The 22,251-nt window shown below is 41.5% G+C and overlaps 3 protein-coding genes across 7 annotated transcripts; 1 reads left to right on the top strand and 2 right to left on the bottom strand.

Moving 5' to 3' along the window:
- Positions 1-4,879: 4,879 nt before the first annotated feature.
- On the bottom strand, positions 4,880-9,256 carry ccdc25 (coiled-coil domain containing 25). The gene is made up of 9 exons (XM_048986319.1): positions 9,079-9,256; positions 8,602-8,649; positions 8,286-8,325; positions 7,781-7,832; positions 7,404-7,479; positions 7,014-7,117; positions 6,288-6,490; positions 6,012-6,057; positions 4,880-5,839 (listed from the first exon to the last, which is right to left on the bottom strand). The coding sequence occupies exons 1-9, from the start codon at positions 9,101-9,103 to the stop codon at positions 5,810-5,812; spliced, it is 624 nt and encodes a 207-aa protein (XP_048842276.1). The 5' UTR covers positions 9,104-9,256; the 3' UTR covers positions 4,880-5,809.
- A 2,343-nt stretch (positions 9,257-11,599) lies between these two features.
- Positions 11,600-16,315, top strand: esco2 (establishment of sister chromatid cohesion N-acetyltransferase 2). Its single transcript, XM_048986307.1, has 11 exons — positions 11,600-11,755; positions 12,760-12,825; positions 12,918-13,914; positions 14,011-14,092; positions 14,235-14,271; positions 14,370-14,499; positions 14,903-15,034; positions 15,169-15,258; positions 15,352-15,495; positions 15,618-15,802; positions 15,960-16,315. Exons 2-11 carry the CDS (start codon positions 12,770-12,772, stop codon positions 16,087-16,089), a joined length of 1,983 nt encoding a protein of 660 aa, XP_048842264.1. The 5' UTR covers positions 11,600-11,755; positions 12,760-12,769; the 3' UTR covers positions 16,090-16,315.
- Position 16,316: 1 nt separating this feature from the next.
- Positions 16,317-20,314, bottom strand: pbk (PDZ binding kinase). 5 transcript variants are annotated; one of them, XM_048986311.1, is made up of 8 exons: positions 20,214-20,314; positions 19,855-19,916; positions 19,486-19,579; positions 18,705-18,844; positions 18,373-18,542; positions 17,900-18,029; positions 16,787-16,960; positions 16,317-16,691 (listed from the first exon to the last, which is right to left on the bottom strand). In XM_048986311.1, exons 2-8 carry the CDS (start codon positions 19,907-19,909, stop codon positions 16,483-16,485), a joined length of 972 nt encoding a protein of 323 aa, XP_048842268.1. In that variant the 5' UTR covers positions 19,910-19,916; positions 20,214-20,314; the 3' UTR covers positions 16,317-16,482. The 5 variants fall into 5 exon arrangements, with proteins under 5 accessions (XP_048842268.1, XP_048842270.1, XP_048842269.1 ...); XM_048986313.1 differs by having other exon boundaries at positions 16,787-16,957; XM_048986312.1 differs by lacking the exon at positions 20,214-20,314 and adding an exon at positions 20,052-20,076.
- Between the last annotated feature and the right edge of the window lie 1,937 nt (positions 20,315-22,251).

The following is a 22,251-nucleotide window of genomic DNA, read 5'->3' as shown; positions in this document are numbered from 1 at the left end:
CTGCCTGGGCCAATCGGCCGCTGCGGTGGGCGGGGCTTCCTTTGTCTATTGAAGCGTGGCTCTTATTGGCCGCGGCCGGCAGAAATGCAAGGCGAGGGCCAGATCCTTTGGAATGCGAGCCAGACGATTTACTGTATGTCACCTGCCACAAGCGGATCTGATGAGGTGACAAAACAAACAACCTACAATGACGTTTTCGTTGCAGCTGTTTCACTGTATAACGCTGCAGTGTTTTAGAGGATGTAAGCAAACAAACAGAATTAAACGTCCAATGACTCCCCTCGTGTTACTATTTTGGGACACTATTCTTTCCACTGTGCTACTTCGTGCCTCCTTCATGAGAGGCAGGTGCTTTGATGGGGCACGTGGGGGGGCAGTTATAAGCTGGGCCTTACGGAAACCAATGACTAAGTGTTTCCGATAAACAGGACCGGCCCGACACACCAGCGGAGGAGTATCGGCGGTGACATGCTGGGTCAGACTTTCCAGTGACTCCCAGTCCGGCCTTGGCTCCAAGCCCCCCCCCCCCCACCCTCAACCTCATTCCGCTAAAGCTACCCAGTGCCTCTGTGTTCATGTGCCAGCCGCACAGAGCCGCTGTGTCCCAAACAACAGACTCACCCAGTACAGGACGGTCAGCGCCCCCCCCCCCCACCCTCCCACAAATCACAGCCTACCACCAGCACGCCGATTCCTGCTTACTCCGCAAATGACAGCTGTAAACAAAATAAAATGTCACTTTGACTAAATGCAAAGGGAAAAAAATACTGTAGGTGAAGTATGCACTGCGAATTAATGCGTATAATATGCATTTCAGTACACAAAACATGCTTATTTGCAGCAATTCGAAATACAAAACTTTCCATTTCTGACATTCCGTGGCTGTTCCGGCTGTACTTCGTTTTTTGTATAACTTGTTGGGAAAAGATGTTTGTACTCTCGCTAACCTTTCGCATTCCCACTCAACCCACTTAAAACATATTTCTTTCCAGAAAAATCAGCTTTTCACCACATACAGCCTGCCCCACACAATAACAAATTAAGCTGAGCAAACCCAGGTCCCATAACAATGAAGAACCAGAAACTCCTCAGGAGGTCAAGAAAACACCGTCTCATTTGATAATGTGTATTAAAATCCGCCTGTCAGCGTGTCCTTTCGGCAGCTTTGGGGCGTTAATGCATCTATACCTGAACAAACTGTAGGTATGTAAGACAGCTGACATGTTTAAGGTTATATAAGCCTGATTTTTGGAGGACAACGTTATTCAAAAACTCCTATATTATACAATAAGTGAAAAACGAAAAAAAAGAAACTTTTATTTTTAACAAAATATTTAGCAGAGCACTAACTAGAAACAAAACGCCGAAATTCACATATTTTTACAGTGACAAAAAACACGATTCACATTAGCTCCATTTTAACTTTCTTGTCTTTTCATAATAACTTCGTACATTTAACTGACACGGAACTCTTTCCATGTTCCAAGCGTTTCCATTTTGCTCGAACGGTTTAAATTGCCATCTAGTGTCTGATATGGGTAATGCAATGCGGGCTACTTAAGCACACGTCAGCTTTTATGTGTTGATACGTCTGTTATTTTCCTACTATAAATTTCGTTGAAGAGATGCGAGCCACATTCCATAAAACGTTTCCATTCGACCTGTAGCTTCTCCTGGTTATTCATATATCACGTGCAAACCTTGATGCCATTATTCCACTGAGTCACTTGAACATAAAACTTTTTTCCATACTGACAATTCCCGGTATTTCCTGTATGCATTGAGAAGAGGTGCACGACTAAAGGTAACTGCAAAACCTGCAGGGGTGATAAAAGATATGAACTCCCCGAGGTTGCTTTAAAACCCCAGTGTACAGTATACGTGGTTACTTTCACTCATAAAACAGGCGCCTGAAACTCTCACAATGACTCTCCACAAATCCCATTTACCTGTCTCAGTGTGAATTTGTACTCTTTCTCCAAAATCGCCACAATGAAGTACAGTACAGAGTAGTTCATTAGCAAAGGGTACTTGGTAGGGGCCGAGCCAGACCTTGTACAGTGGCCAATGGGGAATGGGGTGGCCAGTGATTTTAATGTTTGTTTGTTTGTTTGAAATCTACCCCTGGTACTACTTGGAGAGTCCAGGTGGTCTTGGGCCCACCCATTCAACCTTCACGGCAAGCGATGCAGACCAACAAAACAATTGGGTCTGACAGGTATGTTTGGGAATTGTTAGAGCAATCAGAGGAAAAGTACCATTGAGAGGCGAATAGATTTTTCTTCCTCTTTGTTCATTTGGTCTTAGTAACACCATGGATAATTTAAAACTGATTTTAAAAATGTGGTTGAGTCTGTAGTGTGATTTCATCACCATTTGACTTCTTATGGGACAGACCCACCCAATTTTCTGCCGGCCCACCCCCCAATTTGATTTCTGGCCCTGCTACTGTCTTGGACACGCGTCTGTAACTTGCTTTGGCCATCCTCATTTTAGTGGTGTGGCTCTGCACCTTCTTGATTGGGTGGTTGCTGGGTCAAATCTAGTCATTCCACTGTTTGCCTCTTGAGCAAGAAGCTTGATGAAAGTTGCTCCAGGATACTGACTGATCTGATCCTCATTTTTATGGACAAAAATGCCTCGTGAATAAAGAAATGTAAATGTCAAGTACGAAAATATGACTCCGTAATGAGTACCAGCCTTGTTGATATACCAGTTTCTGTTGATATCTGGTGTTACTAGAAATTTCTAGGTTCTCGTAAAGACTAGATAAAGGAAGGTCGTCATCAACTGCAGGTGGGTCACTATTGCAATTTGTTATCTTTTTGCCCAACAAAATAGTTGGGGGAGGATTGGAGATCATCTTGTCCCTGGAAACGGGCAAGACACAGGGCAGGGACCCGAACCCGAACCCCCCCACAATGCAGGGACAGCATGCATTTACAGTGAAAGTCCACTGCTTTATCTGCACAGAATTTATCATTCCTATCTTAAATATTTGTCAAGTATCTCAATACCCTGTTTTTCATGATATTTTGCGTACCGTCTACTTTTTAAGTTTGTTTACCCCACACTTACTTTGTTTACGCTGTGTGTGCCGACTTTGTACCTTGTCTGCTTGGCACTATAAGGTTCTTTGTCTGTCCACTCTGTCCTTGCGGCTGTGGGCACCAGAATCCCCCACTCAGATCAATACTGTTAATCTTAATTTCCACACCCAAAGCAAGAGTCGTCTCTGAAGCCCAAACCTAAAGGTGTGAGGCGATCCACGGGTACCTTTCTAGAACGTCCTCACATTTGGAATAGTGCTTGCTTTATATCAGCTTTTTAACTTAATTGTCTGAAAACCCATTAAGCGAATGGATTGGCTTTTACGGTGGGTTCAATATTGCTTTTATATATTTTGCAACAGTGTGCGATCAGAGATTTAATAAACACAACCAGGTGGTTATAAAAGGCTGCAAAATAAGGATTGGTGAGGAGCCCAGTACGCAGGCTTCTAGTATTTCCTGGCAAATATGACTAATAGAACAAAGAGATATTTTTAATCAAGGTAACACAGGGCATACAATAAAAACCTCCCATATTTAATTTACCTCTGCACTTTATATTAATTTAATAGAATTGACGTGACACAAAACAGATGCCAACGCAGATTTATGCAGGTATATTTTAGCAGAGTTTATTTTTAATAGAAAATCCAACAAGCCCTGGGTCCCAGTTCAGCGATACCCATAAAGGAGGGTGTCCCGGCACCCCCAGTATAAACCACAGCGTGCGAATGCCCAGCAGCACACTGCTCACTAACGCACTTCAAATTATGCTCATTTCTACACAACAAACACAACAAAGGTCTGTTTGGCAGAGGAACCAGACACAGAGGCCACCAGCTTAGCTAATTCACTTCATCTGGTGTAAAATTTAGCATTTTTCTTTCCTGCACATTTTAAGTAGTAGGTTTGCAGAGCAAATCTGGAAATTATGAATGATTAAGCTGAAAAACAGATGACTGAATAAATACAGTTCTACTTTTCTTGGATTTCAAACAGGCCAAAAATTTGCCTAATTACATTTTCAATTTCAAGGCCAAAACTCTTTGAATACATACTTCAAACGGTACATCAAGCTGTTTCAAACGCAATTAACTGCAATCTATATTCTAGTGTCCTGTATTTTGTCGTCGCTTAATTAACACTGATGAAAAATCGTACATTTTTGGCACCATACAAAAACGCTGTTCTTCGAACATGCGATGTGGATGTTTTATTCTTGAAACATACTGGTGTACCTGGAAGAAACCCTGAAAACAGAGGGAGAACATGCGAGTCGAACCCACAACCCTGGAGGTGCGAGGTCACAGTGTGAACTTCGGCGTCGCCTGATGCGATTTCACCCACCTGCCATTTTTAAATCCACTGAGTCATCTAGACCAAGTGTTTCACAATTCCGTCCTCGGAGAACCGGGAGCTGGTGAGGAGCAAAAACACGGACTGTCTGGGGGTCCACGAGAACCGGGCTGAGAAATGTTCATCTAAGCCATTCAACAATCCTCACCCACCTAAGGAGCAGATCATCATTATAACATTATACCCTCATTGTTCACCTGTGTAATAGAAATCTGATTGCTGACCACTAACAGATACCTTTGGTTCAACATGAGGAACTTTACCCCCCCTCCCGCCCCTAAACTTCAATAAATATGGAGAGAACAACATAAGCCAATTAAACCAAAAACAGCCACCCAACAATAAATCTGCGACAATTCTGGGAAAAGTTTTATGGTCATTCCACTGCTCTGTAGCAGACACCCTATAATTACAACACAATGTCATAGCAAATAATACAATGACCCAATTAAGGTTTTAAGACTTCCTTTAACTGAACTTAACAGTGTTTAATAAATGTAGTAGACAAAGACACAGGCAGTGTGAAACGTTTGTTTTTGATTTTGACAACTAAACAGATGTCAAACCAGCAAAAAAAAAAAAAAGTCATGGTTTCTGCAATTCAGACACACTTTAGGCTTCCTAAAAAAATAGTACCATGCTTTAATGAAATTCGGCTAAATGTGTGGTGTCTGGGTAGGGCGGGGGGATTGCTTAAACCATCTACACTGTTTAACTTACAAACACTTAGATGAACTAAATGTTTATTTAAAATCAAGCTTGATTTCTCTTTTAGCAGTTTTAATGTTGCAGAAAACCTCAGTAGATATATGTCGTTTTTATTTTATTTTTTTTGCCAAGACGATCACCCGTCGTATAATGAAGTTTCTGAAACTGAGCATGCTGAGATACAGTCCCCGATAACATGTCTAAAAAAGACAGTGGCTGAAGACAAATTCGCATTTCACTCCGGCTGCCATTGCAGGACATAAGCAGAGATTACGTTAATAAACAAAACACACAGATAACCCTTCACACCAAGACCAGTTCCCACAAGAATTCAGTGTCTCATGCCGACTTGGCTGATCTGCAGGATCTTCTGAAGGTCACGCTACAAACAGCACCCTCTGGGGTAATATAACTGGCTCACGAAATACATCAGCACCAATGATTTCTCCTCATGTCCCACACTGTTCGTCAGCTTCGAGGTTTGTGTGATGCAGTGGTTAATCGGTTAATAGGAAGCTGTAAGGTGGCAGATTTCCTTTTAGAGTCTGGCAGCTGAACAGAGCTCTCAGCTCCACTGGAAACATCGTCAGCACGCAAACTGGCACCTTAAGTGTTCGCATGAATGGTGACAGAGCACTTTGGTTTTTAATTAAAGGGACGGGCGAGAATCGGGCAGCCTCGATGCTCTTCACGCTCTACATGAAGTCATCAGAATCATTTCCATCCTACAGAAGGAAAATAAAATGAACGATGACATCTCCAGGCTAAAAGCAATGATTATTTGTATACAAAATCTCGTGACGCATCACAAAATCATGAGACATTTGGAACAAAAACTGGATGTGTAAAATGCCGTAACATTTTTACACGCCCACTCGAGGCTGCACCCTAACTTACCTCGTTCGTCGTCATGTTATCACTTTTCATAAGAGACAAGTAACTCCTACAGGAAATCAAAAAATAAAAATGTAACTATAACAGCTCATAAACTCCAGGGCACTGATGAGCATTTGTTTGTTTTTTTATAACCTTTGGATTTTCCATGATTATCTCATTTACTCCTCTCACAATAATAACCAGGATGTAACAAGGGTGAGACTAAAGACCAAAATAAAATCGATGCCTCTCGATTTGGACAACGTCAGAAAAAGCCCTCCGCGTTTTAATTTTCACCTTAGCTCCTCCATCTCCTTCTTCCTCTTCACATCCTCCTTCTCCTTCTTTTTTAACTCCTGGATTTGCGCTTTCTTCTCGGCTCTCTCCTCCCTGTCCCGGGATTCCTTCTCGGCCGCTAGGTCTGGATATCGCTCCTCTTTCGTCTTCTCCAGCCGGTTCACAATCTCGTTGATTTTCTTTTCCACTGCTACAACTTTCACCTGCGTACGTTGACATTATTTCAAGTGCAGTGAAAAATTGCCATTACTGTACTGTGCGAAAGAATTATGTCATCAAAGAAAAAATGTTTAAAGCTATTTTTCGGGGCAGTAAGTGTATATTTAAAAAAAAAAAAAAACTATTTAACATTAGAACATATGCAAATTAAGACCAACACTAAAAAAAATAAGAATTTCTTTCTCCTCAAAAATGGCCCTGATATCTAATAATAATGCTGTCAGATAAACTATATATTACTCTGCTCACTGCTGGTGGTTTTCCTAATGAACATAAATGTTATTAAATTAAAACATGCAAAATAGTAATCCTACTATAACAGATCCGTGAGACCATCTCATAATAATGATGCCGTGGAAACGAATAACAATCAGACAACTAACTGAACGTGTGAATATTCATTAGTATCAGAGGTGTACTTTCCGATTCGCACAGGACCGTCAGAACCGCACAGTCATTAACGGACGGATCCAAACGACCACAGGCATCTACTGTTAATGCACTTGCCTCCTTCTGCCGGTGAAAGCCTATCTGACCCACGTCCATATCCGCTGTCTTCTTCAGGTTGCCCCACGGCGTGTACACAACATTAATGTTGTTCATTTTGCACCCTGTCAAAAACATGTTCATTTTCCAACTGACAAAAAGACGTCGGTCGTAATTCAAAACAATTTGCAGAAATTAATTTACAAAAGAAAAAACATTTTCAAAAAAAGTGCATGTAAATTTATTACAGCAAATCCTTATAATACAAGCCAAATTAACAAGCAGCAATACATTTTTAGCTGTGATTATAGCACATCAGTTCTGTAATACTGTATTGTCTATAGGTACATAACACATGAAGATGGTAATTTCCGTTATACACTAATTCTAATCTGCTGGTACAAAGGTTACCTTGGATGCTGTTGTTTTTCACAAGCTGTGCACAATCGACGAGGACCTCTTTAGGTATGTCCTCTATTGTTGTCCCCTAAAATTTAATGAATGGATTACATTTTCATGACACTCTATATAAAAACACATAACACAGCATACAGTGTGGAACTCCATGGAATTTCATTTATGCCAGTTTCCTAGTTTTCCCAGGCGGGTTCAGCAAGGTTCCTGTCTGCATCCTGTGAAAACCTGTTCAGCCTGTAACCTCTCCCAACACCAGCAGAATAAAGGCAGAAAAACCAAAGACTAAAACAGAAAATAATGTATAATATACCTAGAAAAAAAACACTGTTTAAGGGACAAATGGTATGGATATCGTAAGTCATCCCCAGTACCTTAGGCATTCTCAAGTAGACATGGGCAGACGACAGCTTATCCACATGAAACCTGGCAAAATAAACAACACAAACCGAGTTAAAGTTTATAGCTGTGAAAAATATTTTTGAAAGTACTGTTATATCTATAGGCTTCAAATCATATGCTGCTGTAAAAAGATTGGACACTCTGGTTAATATTGCTTCCCTATAATGACCATCTAACCATTTCTTTGCAACTGGATTATAAATTGCCAACTTACGTGGGGAGTCAGTCAAATAATTAATAATAAACCAATTTAAGATTCCCGTAGTTTCTGCAGACAAGAAGACTTGTTTACCTATCTAAACCCCCTCTAAACTAAATCTTAAAGGCCACCTTGTGGATGTTCATTTAAACTACACACGGAGATCTGTGTATCATTTCTAATACCCGTTAGATCTTTGAGTGATCAGTGTCATTGTCACTGCATACATTAACTAATTCCCAGCCTGACAGAAGATTGGGGGGAAAACGGTTTCTCACCAAATATCTTCGGGCCATCCATATTTAATAAGATCTTCATCTGTTGAACACAAACTGCTGTTTAATGTTGGAAAATGCGTCCAAGTGAAACAGCAATTTGATGCACCATTTGACATTCAGCATCCGCATACATATTAATTAAACGGCAATAAGTTGTAATATATTTATGTAAAATACACTTCTTTACATGGCATTCAGTTCAGTGCGTCGATTAAAGCTGCCCCCCGGTACCTGAACCGGGAGCACTTTGGTTCCTAGTCCACGCTTGCTCAAGTATATCCCTAAAAACATAATTACTGAACAGCTGGTTACTTACTTTCATATTTGTCTTTTCCCATATATATAGTGTAAGGTGGTGTCACAACTGTAAAAGAAAACAGCGCTTAATTTAAGCATCGCTTATAAAATGATCAGTACACACCAGAACATAAAGAACATTATTCGTTTATTAGCTGCTCATTAGAGACAACAATCCTGACATTACGTTATACATTACAGAGATATGCTACTGGACAAAGATAATCTGGCAGATCTAAATGTATCACATCTAGGATACATCCAGAAAAAGAGCAATTAGCTAGATAGCTAGCTAGTTACAGTACAGCAACCAGGTGTATTTCTCGTTTGATTACAGAAAACAGATCACTGCGTAAAAATGAACTATCAACCATTTTGCCAGCAATATAACTGACAATAATCGATCATCTATCCTAATGCTGTGAAATCGGAAGTTGTCTGTTGGCTAACGAGCTAACCAGACATGTATTCCACGTCTGTGTCACCGGAAACTCACCTGCGCTCGTGAAATAAAACACCATTTTGTTCTAAGACTGATAAAATAAGAAGCAAATTTAGTCGATCTTTTTAAAGTGCTATATGCGGACGATTCTCCACTGAAAGACCGCCAGAGTACAATAAAAGCATGGAAAACGGCGACAGGAAGTTTCCGAGTCGAAGGAGGGGGCCTTTCCGCTTTGTCCCGGCGCAACGGGGTGTCCATGCGTATCAGCTCTGGACAGATTTGCAAGGCTTTCTCTGCCACCGAAAAGTACTGATTAACATCAAGGACCAGTCGTATATAGAAAGATAACTAAAAGTGTTTTATAGCTCATCAACCTAATACGCATTCTGCGAGAAAGACTTAAATATAGTTGAAATCTACTGTTGCAACAAATAAACCGTGTAGACTGAATACTGTATGTTAGCAAAGACCTCTGCAAACAAACTGTCTTTACATAATTTCTCAATGTCTTCCAGTTTTACTTTATTTTCTGCAGTATTACTGTCTCAGTGAATTCACTGCCTTCATACAGTAATGAAGAAGGATTTGTCATTTTGAGGCCTGGCAGCACTAAACTCAATGTTTGAGGAGAGAATCTGGGTTGCTAACTCTCACACATCTGGCGCAACACTGACGCTTTCAGACTCTCATGCTCATGCAAGAAATCTTATGACAAATCTACATTATTTCATTATGAACCAATAAATTTACTACATGTATAGCATTGGGGTAGTTTGCAAATGCTACAAATTACAAGGTAATAAAACTGTTACATGCAAATGTGTGTGTCTCTAATTGAAAATCTCACTCCAACCAGCTAACCAAAGTCCCTCCCAGTGGACATTGTTGACCGAGGTCTCCATGCCCCTCAGACGCCCCTACCTGAAAAGCATGGAAAAACTTTTTACTATGCCATTTAGATAATGAGGCACCAAGACATTTGTTCATTGATTTGTTAATTGATTCCTCTGATCCCATTTAATTATGTCATTCCGACTCTGGAATCACTGAGGCACAATTACTTGCTGCAGAAAAGAATGATAAAAGGTTCTCAACTGAAGATTTTGACTGGACTGAGTATGTCAGAGCACTTTGTGATGCACAAGGCTGTCATTTTAGACAGAATCTCTGTGGGAACCTCTCTTATACGATCTGATGGCAAGCTATATTTTGTTGCTGCCATATCATCAGTGGGATATCACCAAAAAATAGTGGTGCAAAATCCTCTTGCAATAATTTGTTATAGGACAGCAATGGAGGGCCAAGTATATGTCAGGAACGTTACGTGGCTTAACATTTTGCGGAAGAACAGTGAGTGTTTTGGAGCTGCAAAGATGCAGGGAATGGCATACACATTTAATGAAGATAATTTTCAGATTCAGTGTGTGAATTTTTGTCAAGAATGAGTTGTGTTCTCCACCCTGTGCATTGTAGCCATCTGTGGAGAGACCTACAGTACTTTAGGGACAATTTATTCTCATCAGCAAACTTGACTAGGGCACTCACATTGGTCTGAGAAACACCAGCTGGAATGTCGATTATCCCTGCACATGTGCTGATGATTCCAGGGTTCCTTCAATGTAGTATATTAAGTGGTTCTAGGTAGTGCCGGTGCTTTCATCGATAATCAATTACCTATTACTGTGATTATGATTGCTCACATTTTTTTCATGTTGATGTAGAATATTTATCAATCTCCCAGATGGTCTGTTGACGTTTTCTGAGCAAATGAATTGCTTCTCCTTTGTAATTATGTGATTTTAACAGTGAAATCTCTCCTTGTGAAGATGCAGAGGGAAATTGTTGGCTTGGAATGGAAAAGCGCTTTGCCATTTTTCAGTTATAGACTGGAAAATCAGGACACTGTGGAAAGCACCTAATTCTGACTTGCAGTTACTACAGTGCAGTTTTTGTCATCCACTGATATGAACATTATTCAGTCCATAAATTGTTTTATGTGTCACATCCTTTATATCAATGCTATATTCACATGGCTTTTTAAAAGTAGAAAGGATTTCACATCAAATCTCTCCTATTTTTACACATACTGACTGTTGTTACTCACTTCCAGTTCCTGCCAATGCAACTCTCCTGCTTTAGGTTGCCATACTGAGGTAAAATACAATTTAATTTATTTAGAAAGTAACTCATAAACAAAAAACATGAATTGCAGTGTTTTCTTCATGGTTCAATATCCTGATCTAATACATATACACTAAACACCAGGGATCCTCAAATCTGGACCTCAATTTCAAATCCAGACCTTGTTTTCTGTTTACCCAAGTAGTTATAGTTTAATAATTACTGATTCTCATTGGACACAGAGGCTTCACACCTGCCTCACAGGTAAAGGAAGGCTGGAAAAACAGCAATGCTCGTACCTCGAGGACCGTGATTTGTTCTGCTATACACCTTTACAAAGAGCGCTATACACCTTCACAAAGAGCTCTACACACCTAGTCCCTACCGCTTCTTAAATGGTATAGGATGTTGATGCGCGTATCCCTTTAAGACGTCGCAGAAAACGTAATAAGAGGAGACGTCACCAATAACGTAGCCACGCCTCCTGTTTCCTGGTTTGTGAGGCAGAAGTTGCGGCGCGCGCGATTTGAACTGTCTTTGAAAAGAGCCGCGAATGTGTAGCAGCTTCACGGCGCCGGCAGAGCGGCTCGCTGGAGAGACACGGACGGTAAGTGGCCGCCGCTGGCTCACACCGCTCACAAACGGGCTTAATCTCCCACATGCCCTCTCATATCACTACGGCTCGAGTATAATCTGAATTATTGCTCTAGTTATGATACTGTGATAGCCACCCGATTTAACAACAGTTCAGCCCTAGGCTGCAACACTTATGCTGACTGTATTTTCGCGATTAAGCCCATATTGACGAGTAATTTGTTGAAGCTCACTGTACTTGTGTTTAAGTTTATGTGTTGATGTTAGTATAAATAACTTGTATAAATTTACGATGGTGTTGATTTTGTGGCAGTCACCTGTTTCAGACTTAACACTCCCTGTGATGCGGAATAACTATAACTAAGAAATACCGTGCGAGATCGTTGATATTGTAGGTATGTGAGGAAACCCATGCATTACCAATAACCGTTCGTTACTTGCTAGGTAGCTAGTAATAGTAGCTAACAAGCGGTCAACCTGGTCTACGTGAGGCTGATCCCGCCAAATTGCAGACAACTGCATCAGACCGGCTGCCTTCGCTCGTTTTCGGTGTTATTAGATATAATTCACCGCTATACGGACATTGCCGAGACCTTCCAAACCAAAACTGAGGCAGCTTGTCTCAGGAAAAGTATTAATTAGTTACAGACATCACACTATCGGATCTGCGTCTTAAAACATCTTTAACTTTTTGCCAAAATGTATCTAAAGCGTAAAGACATTTAAGCTCAAACAGTGAAGTAAATTTAATTTCGTATTAATGTTTGCCAAATTGCGCTGTAGGCTGACCGTCCTAGTGTAGGGTTATGTGTTTTCTAGGTATCCTGTCAGGGACTCTTCTAGGGATTTTGGCTCCATGAAAGCATATCGTGTTGTGCCCCAAACCAATCCAGTTGTTGAAAGATTTTGGGGCCTCTGTCACTCGGGGACCCTTGCAATTGTCCTAACCTCCCTCACATGTTTCCATGTTTACTGTCATTGTAATTCCAAGTCCTGTGTGATTCTGCTGTTTTTAAGGCTGGAGAAAATGTTGCCTTACGGTACAGCCAGAAAGAGGAAGCACAGTTCCACTGGGTCTGGGAGGTAAGCTCTTGGGTGTCTGCATGAAACTTGTTGGAGGTAATGCTATTTATGTATGTGTGATAATTGAGTGTGTATCCTTGTCAACTTCTCAGCACTCGGGCAAAGAGGCAGGTTGTGGACCGAGGCACCCCTCCCAGAAGGAGATCTCATCTGCTCCCCAAATCTCCTGTAGGAGAAACAGTAATCAGACATGGGCAGGATAAACCGAATTACCATTCTCCTAAAATAACAGCCTCACCCAGAAGAAAAGGAAGTTCACCTCTTGCCCCCAGGATACTGTATGGTGACTCTCCACCAGAGGGCTCGCCCAAGAATACCTCACCCGTCAAACCTGCAATGGGTACAGGCTCCTTTTATAGCAAGAAGAAAGCACTGTACTTGACACCCCTAGAGAGGAAGCTGATAAATGAAACAAAACCTGAACAAAACCAAACAAACACGAGCTTCACCAGCCCCTTAAGATCTGTGACCGCACGGAGGACGAAAATAATCCCAAAGGATACTAAACGGATTTCTGTCCGGGGACAGAAAAATAACATTAGACGATATATGAGCTCCCCTGGGATGGGGAGGAGTTCTAATGTCCAAGCTAATCTTCCAGTAGAAAGTACCACTGCCCTGCCTCCCATAATATTTGGAAGTCTGAAAGCTAAAGTCAAGTCGAAACTCATTGTGGGAGCAGCATTCTTCAGCAGTGGGAAGAGAGCCACTATGTACAAAAAAGCCGCGCTAAAGCCCTCAAAATCGAAGCTGACTGCTAAGGTTCAGAAACGCCCTGTTCCTTTACCTGTAGAAGAGCGGGGGAAGGATCCTTGTAGTGGTTTCATAGCTGTGAGGAATGTTCCGGAGAGGAAGCCGCAAGAGCTTCCTCCAAAAGTCTCCACCAAGTGTGCAAGCTTTGGAGATGCTCTGAAGTTTACAGGCATTATGAAGGAGAACCTGAAGATGTTCGAGCCAGAAACATCTGAAGTGCAATCTACTGTTGCACAGTTACAGAAGCACGGCATCACCAAGGAAGTGAAGATTGTTCTTAGCAGGACTGTAACTCCCACTAGTTCAGCGTCCTCCCTTTCTGATACGAGTACTCCGGTAAGTGCTGTATAGTCTGCATATAATCTTATAATCTCTCTCATATTATGGTGTCATCATTTTGTATTAATCCTGAAAATTTATGTGCTTTTTTAGGATACTTCCACAGAAAAGGCATCTGACAGAGTTTTTGATCTCAGCAATGTTACCTCCCCATGTTCAAAGTCTGTTTCAGAGGGTATGTATCAATATAGGTCTGTGTATGTAATGCACCTAAATTTTGAAAAATTCCTAATGAGTTGGGTGCGTTCCATGGTGACTGCAACAACTACAAACTTCAGTTTTCTTTTCTAATTTAGTGTTTATTCTCTGCTTTGTAGTTTGTCCAAGTGTGTACCCCATCTTTGGTTCCAGAAGGTAGGAGGGATTGATAGTTCCCTTTTTGAAATTGATCCTTAAGTGCATTTCCAGACCTCGTCTCCAAATCTCAGTTTTCGCTCTGCCCCTTGAAAAAGGCCCCAGAAGGGAAGCATCTCCACCCCTCTGAACTGCAGCACCCCATCTGCCCTGTCTACGTCCATGCGGCAGAGGACCACAAAGAAGAAGAAGCACCTGGAGAGGCAGTCATTTGACCAGCTTATTATTGTGCGTGGTGGCTGTTCATTCCTGGTCTGTAGGTCACAAGCTGATAGATCTGGTTCCAAGGGTTGAAAGCCTGTACCCATGATTATATGGTCACTAGTTCAAATCCTGCGGCTGATTTCAAGTGATTTCATTGTTCGGTCTTTGAACAAGGCTCTTAACCCGAAGTGAACCTGGGACTGGCTAACTCTACTCTCTGATCCTCACTTGAACGTTGCTATTGACTAAAGCATCTGCTTGCTAAATGTAATATTTTATTTTTAAATGTAATGTTAATGGTTCCGACCTACAATAACTTTTTGCCTTGGTAATAAGACATGGTTGGTTAACGCGTACGATAACTGTTTTTGGAAGTGTGTGTCTGATGCCGGTATATGTGATCGCATGCTTGCCGTCTCCTTTTCAGGATGCTGGCCAGAGGCAGTTTGGTGCCACGACGTGTTCATCCTGTGGAATGATCTATAGTGCTGACAGCCTGGAAGACAACTTTCAACATACGCAGTTTCACCAGCGCTTCCTGGACAGCATTAAGTTTATGGTTAGTAGCTGGGGACTTTTTGCTGGGGTCGTCAGTTTAACTAGCTAAAAGGGGTAAACATGGCTTGCTCTTAGATTTTTGTTGGTTATGTGTTTGTAGATTACCTAAACTGTATGTATGTACTCTGTCTCTAGGGTTGGAAAAAGGAGCGAGTAGTTGCTGAATTTTGGGATGGAAAAATAGTTCTGGTTCTCCCGGATGATCCTAAATACGCTGTCAGAAAGGTGAGGAACGGCAACCATTTTGTTTCTTTTTTTTGCAGATTAACTAGCAGTTATTCTGTGCTGTAATTACTTGGCATTGTTGTTGATCTTTAGGCAGAGGATATCAGGCAGCTGGCTGACAATGAGCTAGGGTTCCAACAAATGTCCCTCAGCTCTCCCACCCAAGCAAAGACGTACCTTTTTGTCAACAACGAGCAGATGATTGTAGGCTGCCTCATCGTGGAGCACATCAAACAGGTGAGCTGCGAAGTACCAAATAAGTGGGTACAATGTAGTTATTGGCAGTTTTGTGACATTACCCAATTAGCAGCTGCCCTTATTTCTGCAGTGTTCACTGAGACACTTTCGTTGTTGAAAAGGCCTTCAGGGTAATAGACCAGTTGGACCACACTAAAGATGTGACCAAGCATGACTTCATGGAGCACCACAGGGCCTGGTGTTGCTCCACCATGCCAGTGAAGGCCATCTGTGGAGTCAGCCGTATTTGGGTGTTCAGCCTGACGAGAAGGCAGGGAATCGCAACACGCTTGGTAGATTCGGCCAGGTATGTCTTCTGCTGGAGAATGTGCATCAGCTATAGCTAACATCACCAGAAGCCGTCTAAGAACTTGCAGCCCTGATAAAATGAAATACATGAGTGCAATGTATATTCCTGATGCTTTCTGTCCCAGTGTTTCACTGACCTGTTTTTCTCCACTTAGGAAGTCCTTCATCTATGGGATACACCTTGATAAAGAGGAAGTTGCCTTCTCTGACCCTACACCAGATGGCAAACTCTTTGCCACAAAGTATTGCGGAACTGCTGAATTTTTGGTGTACAACTTCATTTAACTCCTTGTAGTTCTTAAGTAGTTCTGTTCAAAGAGTGGCTCAATGTTTCCCCCCCCCATCCTGATCTAATGTAATGGATTTTAGAGTTTAATATCAAGTACATCGGTTTTAATGTGTTGTAAATAGTTATTTGGTTACAGAAATGTTTAAGTCCTTAAGCTGTCACTTTAAGAAAGCACATTTAAGCTGTCGACTGCTAAAATAAAGTGATAACAATTCAAAGAAAGTCAAAGCATACATGATTTATTGTAAAGTAAATTTACAAAAGACGACAAACATTGATAAACCACACGGGGGGACAGAGACAAAGAATATAAAGTAAATGTAAAAGGGGCCAGACTTCAAAATGCCATTACTGAGCTGTTCCTGTAGCCTAACTTGGATGACCTTGCTTTAATCAGCGGCCTCCATGTTGGCCTCCAGCACCTGTACGATCTGTGTGGCAGATGGCCGTTTGGCTGGGTCTTCGGCAGTGCACAGGCAGAAGAGCTCCACCATTCGCTGGTAGGCACCTCCCAGGCTTTCGGCATCCAGGGGTGGCCGGGTTCCCAGCCTCTCATAATACTCGTCCTCGTTGAAGTCGGCCTCATCAAAAGAAGAATCTAAAACATGCCACAAATCAGTGAGCTGTTCTAAACCTAACTACCAAAATTATTTCAATAATGTATCAAGGTAAAGCATCATTGGGGCAGATTACCTGTATCCCCCTCGCTATCCAGCTCCTCCAAGTGCGGCACGGACAGTGTCATCATCTCCCACAGCGTCAGGCCGTAAGCGAAGATGTCGGCCTTGTCCGTAATGACCCCTCTTTCGATAGCCTCCTTGGGATTCCAGGGTTCCGTTCCAATGTAATCCGCTTTGGGGTCAACTGCTGAATATACAGACATATCAGTGGGATTTACGTCTTGGTAATTCACTGTAGCACAGTAACCATACTTCATCAAATAAAAAATGGGGTTCAATTAAAAGGCAGATAATTGCTAGGGTGTGGTCTACATGAACAAATAAGGCATGTCTATTACTGTTAATAGCTGGAGTAAGAATGTTTTGTTTCAATCGGAAGGTTGCTGGTTCAAATCCTGTGAATGCCCAGAAGTACTTCTACTCTGTTGGGCCCTTGAGCAAGGCCCTTAATCTGCAATTGAATCATCCTGGTATGACAATCTACATCCAGCCCTATAAGGAGGTCCTCCAACTTGCAGGGAAAATTTGGGGGGTTGGTGGCAGGATTTGCACTACAGCTACCAGGAAAAAAAAAACTTGCACTGTTCCATTCAGACTAGTGTGGTGCTGAGGTATTGCCGGCTGCACTCAGGTTCTTGTCCCCGAGTTGGTTTGTCATGTGGTTTGTCCAGCAATACACTGGAATCAGCACATGCTCCTTTCCTTACCTGCTATATGATTGGTCAGTCATACATGAAAGGTTATCATGTATGATTTACATGGCAGTGATAAAAAAAAATTTACTTTCAAGAATACACTTTTAACAGGCAGTAACTTTACTGGTACTGTTAGCTCTTAAAATTGATGGATTTGCAATACTGTAGTGTTATACACTTTAAGAACATAATTACAGTAAATGTACCTACCTTGTTTTACAGGGTTCAAACTGACACAATGGTGGCCTTTTGGTAACATATTACAACAGAATCGGTAACAGAATTTGAAGAAATCTGCAAATTCCAATCCTGCTTTTGTAGACAGCATTTAATGTGACGCAATGCAATCCAGAAGCAGGCAGAGAATAAAGACCATCCACCTCTCACACACTGTACTACATACAGCAAGTACCTGAAAACCACCCATTTACCTTTCAGCTTCTCATCCAGGTGAAGGGAAACACCCACGTCGCAGATTTTCACCGTTTCAAAGTCACCTCTGATGACCACATTGCCAGACTTGATGTCTCCGTGCAAAATCTTTTTCTCATTGTGAAGATACTGCAAGGGACCGGAACAAGAAGCATTACTCCTGTAAGACTGGACCACCAGCTACAGAGTCTCATTAGGCAGTGGTGACCTGATGGTTAGGGACGTGCACAATAATCCAAAGACTGCTGGATCAAACCTCCGACCAGGAAAGGTATCACCCCCAAGCACTGCTCCCCAGTGTTTTTTTACAGAGTTCAAACTGACAAAACAGCGCCATTTGATTCAGTAATTTATAGAATTTGTATTAACAGTGTAATTTAGTAATGGTAGCAGTTATGCAAGGTAAATTCCCAGGCCACTATTTGAGAAAATACAGCACTCCCCTTGTTTGTGAAGACGAAGGGCGGTTTACCCAGAGACCCCGAGCCACGTGCAAGGCCACCTTCTCTATGTTGGCCACTGGAAAGGCTTTCAGACCCTCGTCCCTCCTCTGCTCTATCAGGTCATTCAAAGAGCGCTCGCCGCCGTACTCCATGGCCAGACACTGAGAGCCGTCTTTAGCCGTGGTTAAAGCCCGGAAGCCTGGTGATGCCGAACGGCACAAAAGCGATTCAGCATCTTCATTCGCAAACGGCACGGTTTCACAGCGGTCTTTATAAATAACTGGTTAGAATTCGGTCTTAATCTGCATTGTGTAGCAAAAACACACAATGCTTAGTTTAGGTGAAATGTTTTGGAAATTACCAATAATGTTTGGGTGATGAAGATCCTTTAAAATCTCAGCCTCTTCACAAAGTCGCTTCTGGTATATGTTCTGCTTTGTTTTGACACACTTGCTGCTTATCTTCTTTATGGCCCAGGGTGAGTGTGGCTTCTTCCCAACCCTCCAATTTAAAGGTTAAGATGTGCAGAGTCACACTTAAGCCAACACTTGTGCATTTAGATCTTCATCTAGTCCACCCAGTAACACAGCCATGGAAAAAATTAAGAGAGCACTCTAAATATTTTTAAACAAATCTGTATTTTTAAATCCTGGTTCTGCTGGCAGAAGGCTACACTGTGAGGCAGGTCGCTTCCAGGTTCAAAATTTCTAAGACAGCAGTACACAAGAAGGTGGTGAAGCAGGAGACACTGGGAATGACCCAAAACTAGCCAGGTAGGGGGTGGAAGAGACTTTCTAATGTGAAAGATGATCGTCGACTTATTTGACAGTTTCTCATGCATCGTAAGATGACATCAAGTGACCTTCAAAATGAATAAGAAACATTAAGTGCAGGTGTGAAGTGCACTGCTAGGACAGTTCATATCAGACTCTAGAAGCAGGACTGAAGACTCATAAAGCAAGGAAGAAGCCCTTCATCTATGAGAGACAGGGAAGACCCAGGCTGGAGCTTGGGGGGGGGGGGGGGGGGGAATGTACGTTACACACTGGTGCGTACCCATAAATTGGGAAATGAGAAACAAAAAAATGTGCAGTGGTCTCAATATTTTTCGCGGCTGTTTGTGGTTAAACTCTTGCACGAACCTGTTCATGAGATATACATTGACCCCAGTCCCACAGCCCAATTTCTGCATGAAAGGAGAAGCAGGAATGGTGACAGGGGTCCCGAGACATCCAGCTGAAGGGAAGCAAACACGAGACAGCTCAAATGTGTTCCTATTTGCATTTTACAATGACAATGAGTACCGAGACACAAATGCCATCATTCCCAAACGTGCATCGTTAGTTTACGGAATCGCAGTCCCGACACGACTAGAAAGCAAACAGTGACGAGAAAAAACTACCAGAGAGAAGAAATCCCGCAAAAGATCCCAGCCCACCTGCTACGAAGCAATAAAAAAATCACATCATTTATAAATCGTACTTATCGATAAACACGTTAGAAACACTCACTGTAACCACGGGTCCCAGAGGCTTGCTTGCATGGGGTCTTAAATGGACTTTCCATATTTTAGCTAAATTCAGAAAAAGTGAAAGCAATGATGAGAACACACAGCTAGATGAGCACATCCAAATTCGCAATATGTTATGCAGCAAAATGAAGTGTCCTGTAAACACGATAAGCCTCAACAACACATAGCTACAGTTACCATGCAACGCGGTCTAAATGGTGACTATTCAAAGGTGTTAAGCGGCTAAAACGCCCAGAAAAACTCGCAAGTTAGTCTAAATTCAAGTTAGCAGAAAGTTAACGGCTGCCTTTAAAAGCCCTTCCAGTGCAATACAAAATTTAATTTGTAGGAAACTGATACCTGCAGAAACGGAAGCCAAATAAACGCGCCCAGTTTCAAATCTCCAGCTTATTTACCTAGAGAGCGAGTACGGGTCGCGCAGAAGGACAAATCATGCGCGTCTAAAACCCGACAAATGCGTTTCTTTTTCTCTTTAAATAAACCATAACTTGATAAATATTTCAGTCAGCTGTGTTAAAAACTGGCAGCTATGGCGAATTTGTAAAGGAACAGAATTGACATAGGAAAGAGCACTGCAGATGCAGCAGCGACTTTATTATCACTTAGTAGAGATAAACAAAGATTATTTAGTGTGTGTGTGTGTGTGTGTGTGTGTGTGTGTGTGTGTGTACTGTATATAGCACAAACTTCAGTGCCGACTGCACTTTAAATCGAGTGTATTGACAAATATTCATGTTCAATATTAAGCATCTGAAGATTACGCAGAACTAATTTTGTTTTAGACGTAGAACCGACAGAGGGCAGAATTGAATTTTAAGTGGAAACAAAAGCACCTCGCATAACATTTACCCTTTTCTACATTCATTTGTAATATTATTCTCATTTTAGTGTGTGCAATCTAGAATTAAGTCAACTTTTACCAGTTAATTCTTAGAACCAGAATGCTCTAGTGCCAAGATGGCATTTGGGAATGGTTTTAACTTCAGACTCCAAGCTGTTATATTTGATGTTCAAAAGTAATTCCAGACTTAAATTATGTTATTACATACCCGTTTTCTGTAACTTAACTGTTACATATACTTTATGATTAACTGTCTTACAATAGTATCCGTTAAACGCAAAATAATTGTTTTGAAGAGATATTACCAATGATAAATTGATATGTCACTGAAGAAGTATATAACTTGCACTTAGATTATTCTCTAATACTCTAATGATTTTTTTCTGATTTATAAAATGTGCAGTTCACTTCTTAGATTTGTCTTTATCTCTCAGCCACTCATTTATTTTACAATCAATTACAATTCTCTGCTCCAGGAATTAAACTGAATTCCCCTATTTGTTTCATTCTTTTATTGTTACCGTAGAGCCGATGTCTCCTTGCTGCCTGATCCTCATCCAAACTCAGTCACACTAACTGATGCTTTCAGTCCATTTAGTCGCGTCCTCATTCCCAGTCTTCCAGCTATGGCCAGATATCATACAGTCATCCTTCCTGATTCACTCACCTTTTACGGAAAAAAGTTTTAAATATAAAGTTATCGTTTTTGTCACGCGGCTGTCGCTTTTAATGGCCGTAGCTTTTTGTATGTAATTGCAATTGCACAGCGCAATTACACAATCAATCCATTGTAATATAAAAAACGTGATTTTTTTTTTTTTTTTGTAAAAATGTTATGCCCATGTTGATTGTGTATATGGTTGCCATGGACTTAGACCACTGTAGAGAATATTTTCAGGTCAGACCACAATAGGCTGGAGTCTGTAAGAATGGAAAAGTAGACAATGTTTACAATGTTTACATGAAATGTTTTTGTGTTTGTTCTTTCCGATCCTCCCGTGTGCCACGCCCCCTCATCTACCCAGTGTGGAATCCCTACATTCACCAGCTGTTTTCTGTTGCCGTCCTCAGTCCAGTGTATTTAGTCTGTGTTCAATGCTGTTTCCCCAGTCCGGTCCATTGTAGTGATATGACGTTTTCTGTCCCGTCTGCCTCTCCTAATGTCTAGTTAAACCCTTTTTCCTTATTCCTCGTCTTTCTCGTCTGCTTCCCTAGTCCGTGCTCTGCACGAACTTGACGCAAATGTGCTTCTTTGAGTGTTCTTTGAATAGCCTTTTTTATGCTTTGTTTTATATTGTAATAAATAAAATAAACTTTAGAAATGAATGCTATTATATTCATCACATATATTCTTGGTTTACGGTGGAGAGAGTCAGCAGTTACAGGTATTGTGGTGTGGATATCTCCGTGGACCTGACATGGACTGATCACACCACGACACTGATGCAGAACGTAAGGCAGCACCTGCATCACCTTGAAGAAAATTGAAGAAAGTCAAGGTCTACCCCGTCCTACTGAAGACATTCTTCACTGCTA

Source organism: Brienomyrus brachyistius, chromosome 19, assembly GCF_023856365.1.
Source record: "Brienomyrus brachyistius isolate T26 chromosome 19, BBRACH_0.4, whole genome shotgun sequence".
In the NCBI taxonomy this organism is placed as follows: Eukaryota; Metazoa; Chordata; class Actinopteri; order Osteoglossiformes; family Mormyridae; genus Brienomyrus; species Brienomyrus brachyistius.
Note: the sequence above shows the minus strand (reverse complement) of the source record. Positions and strands in the feature narration are given on the sequence as shown.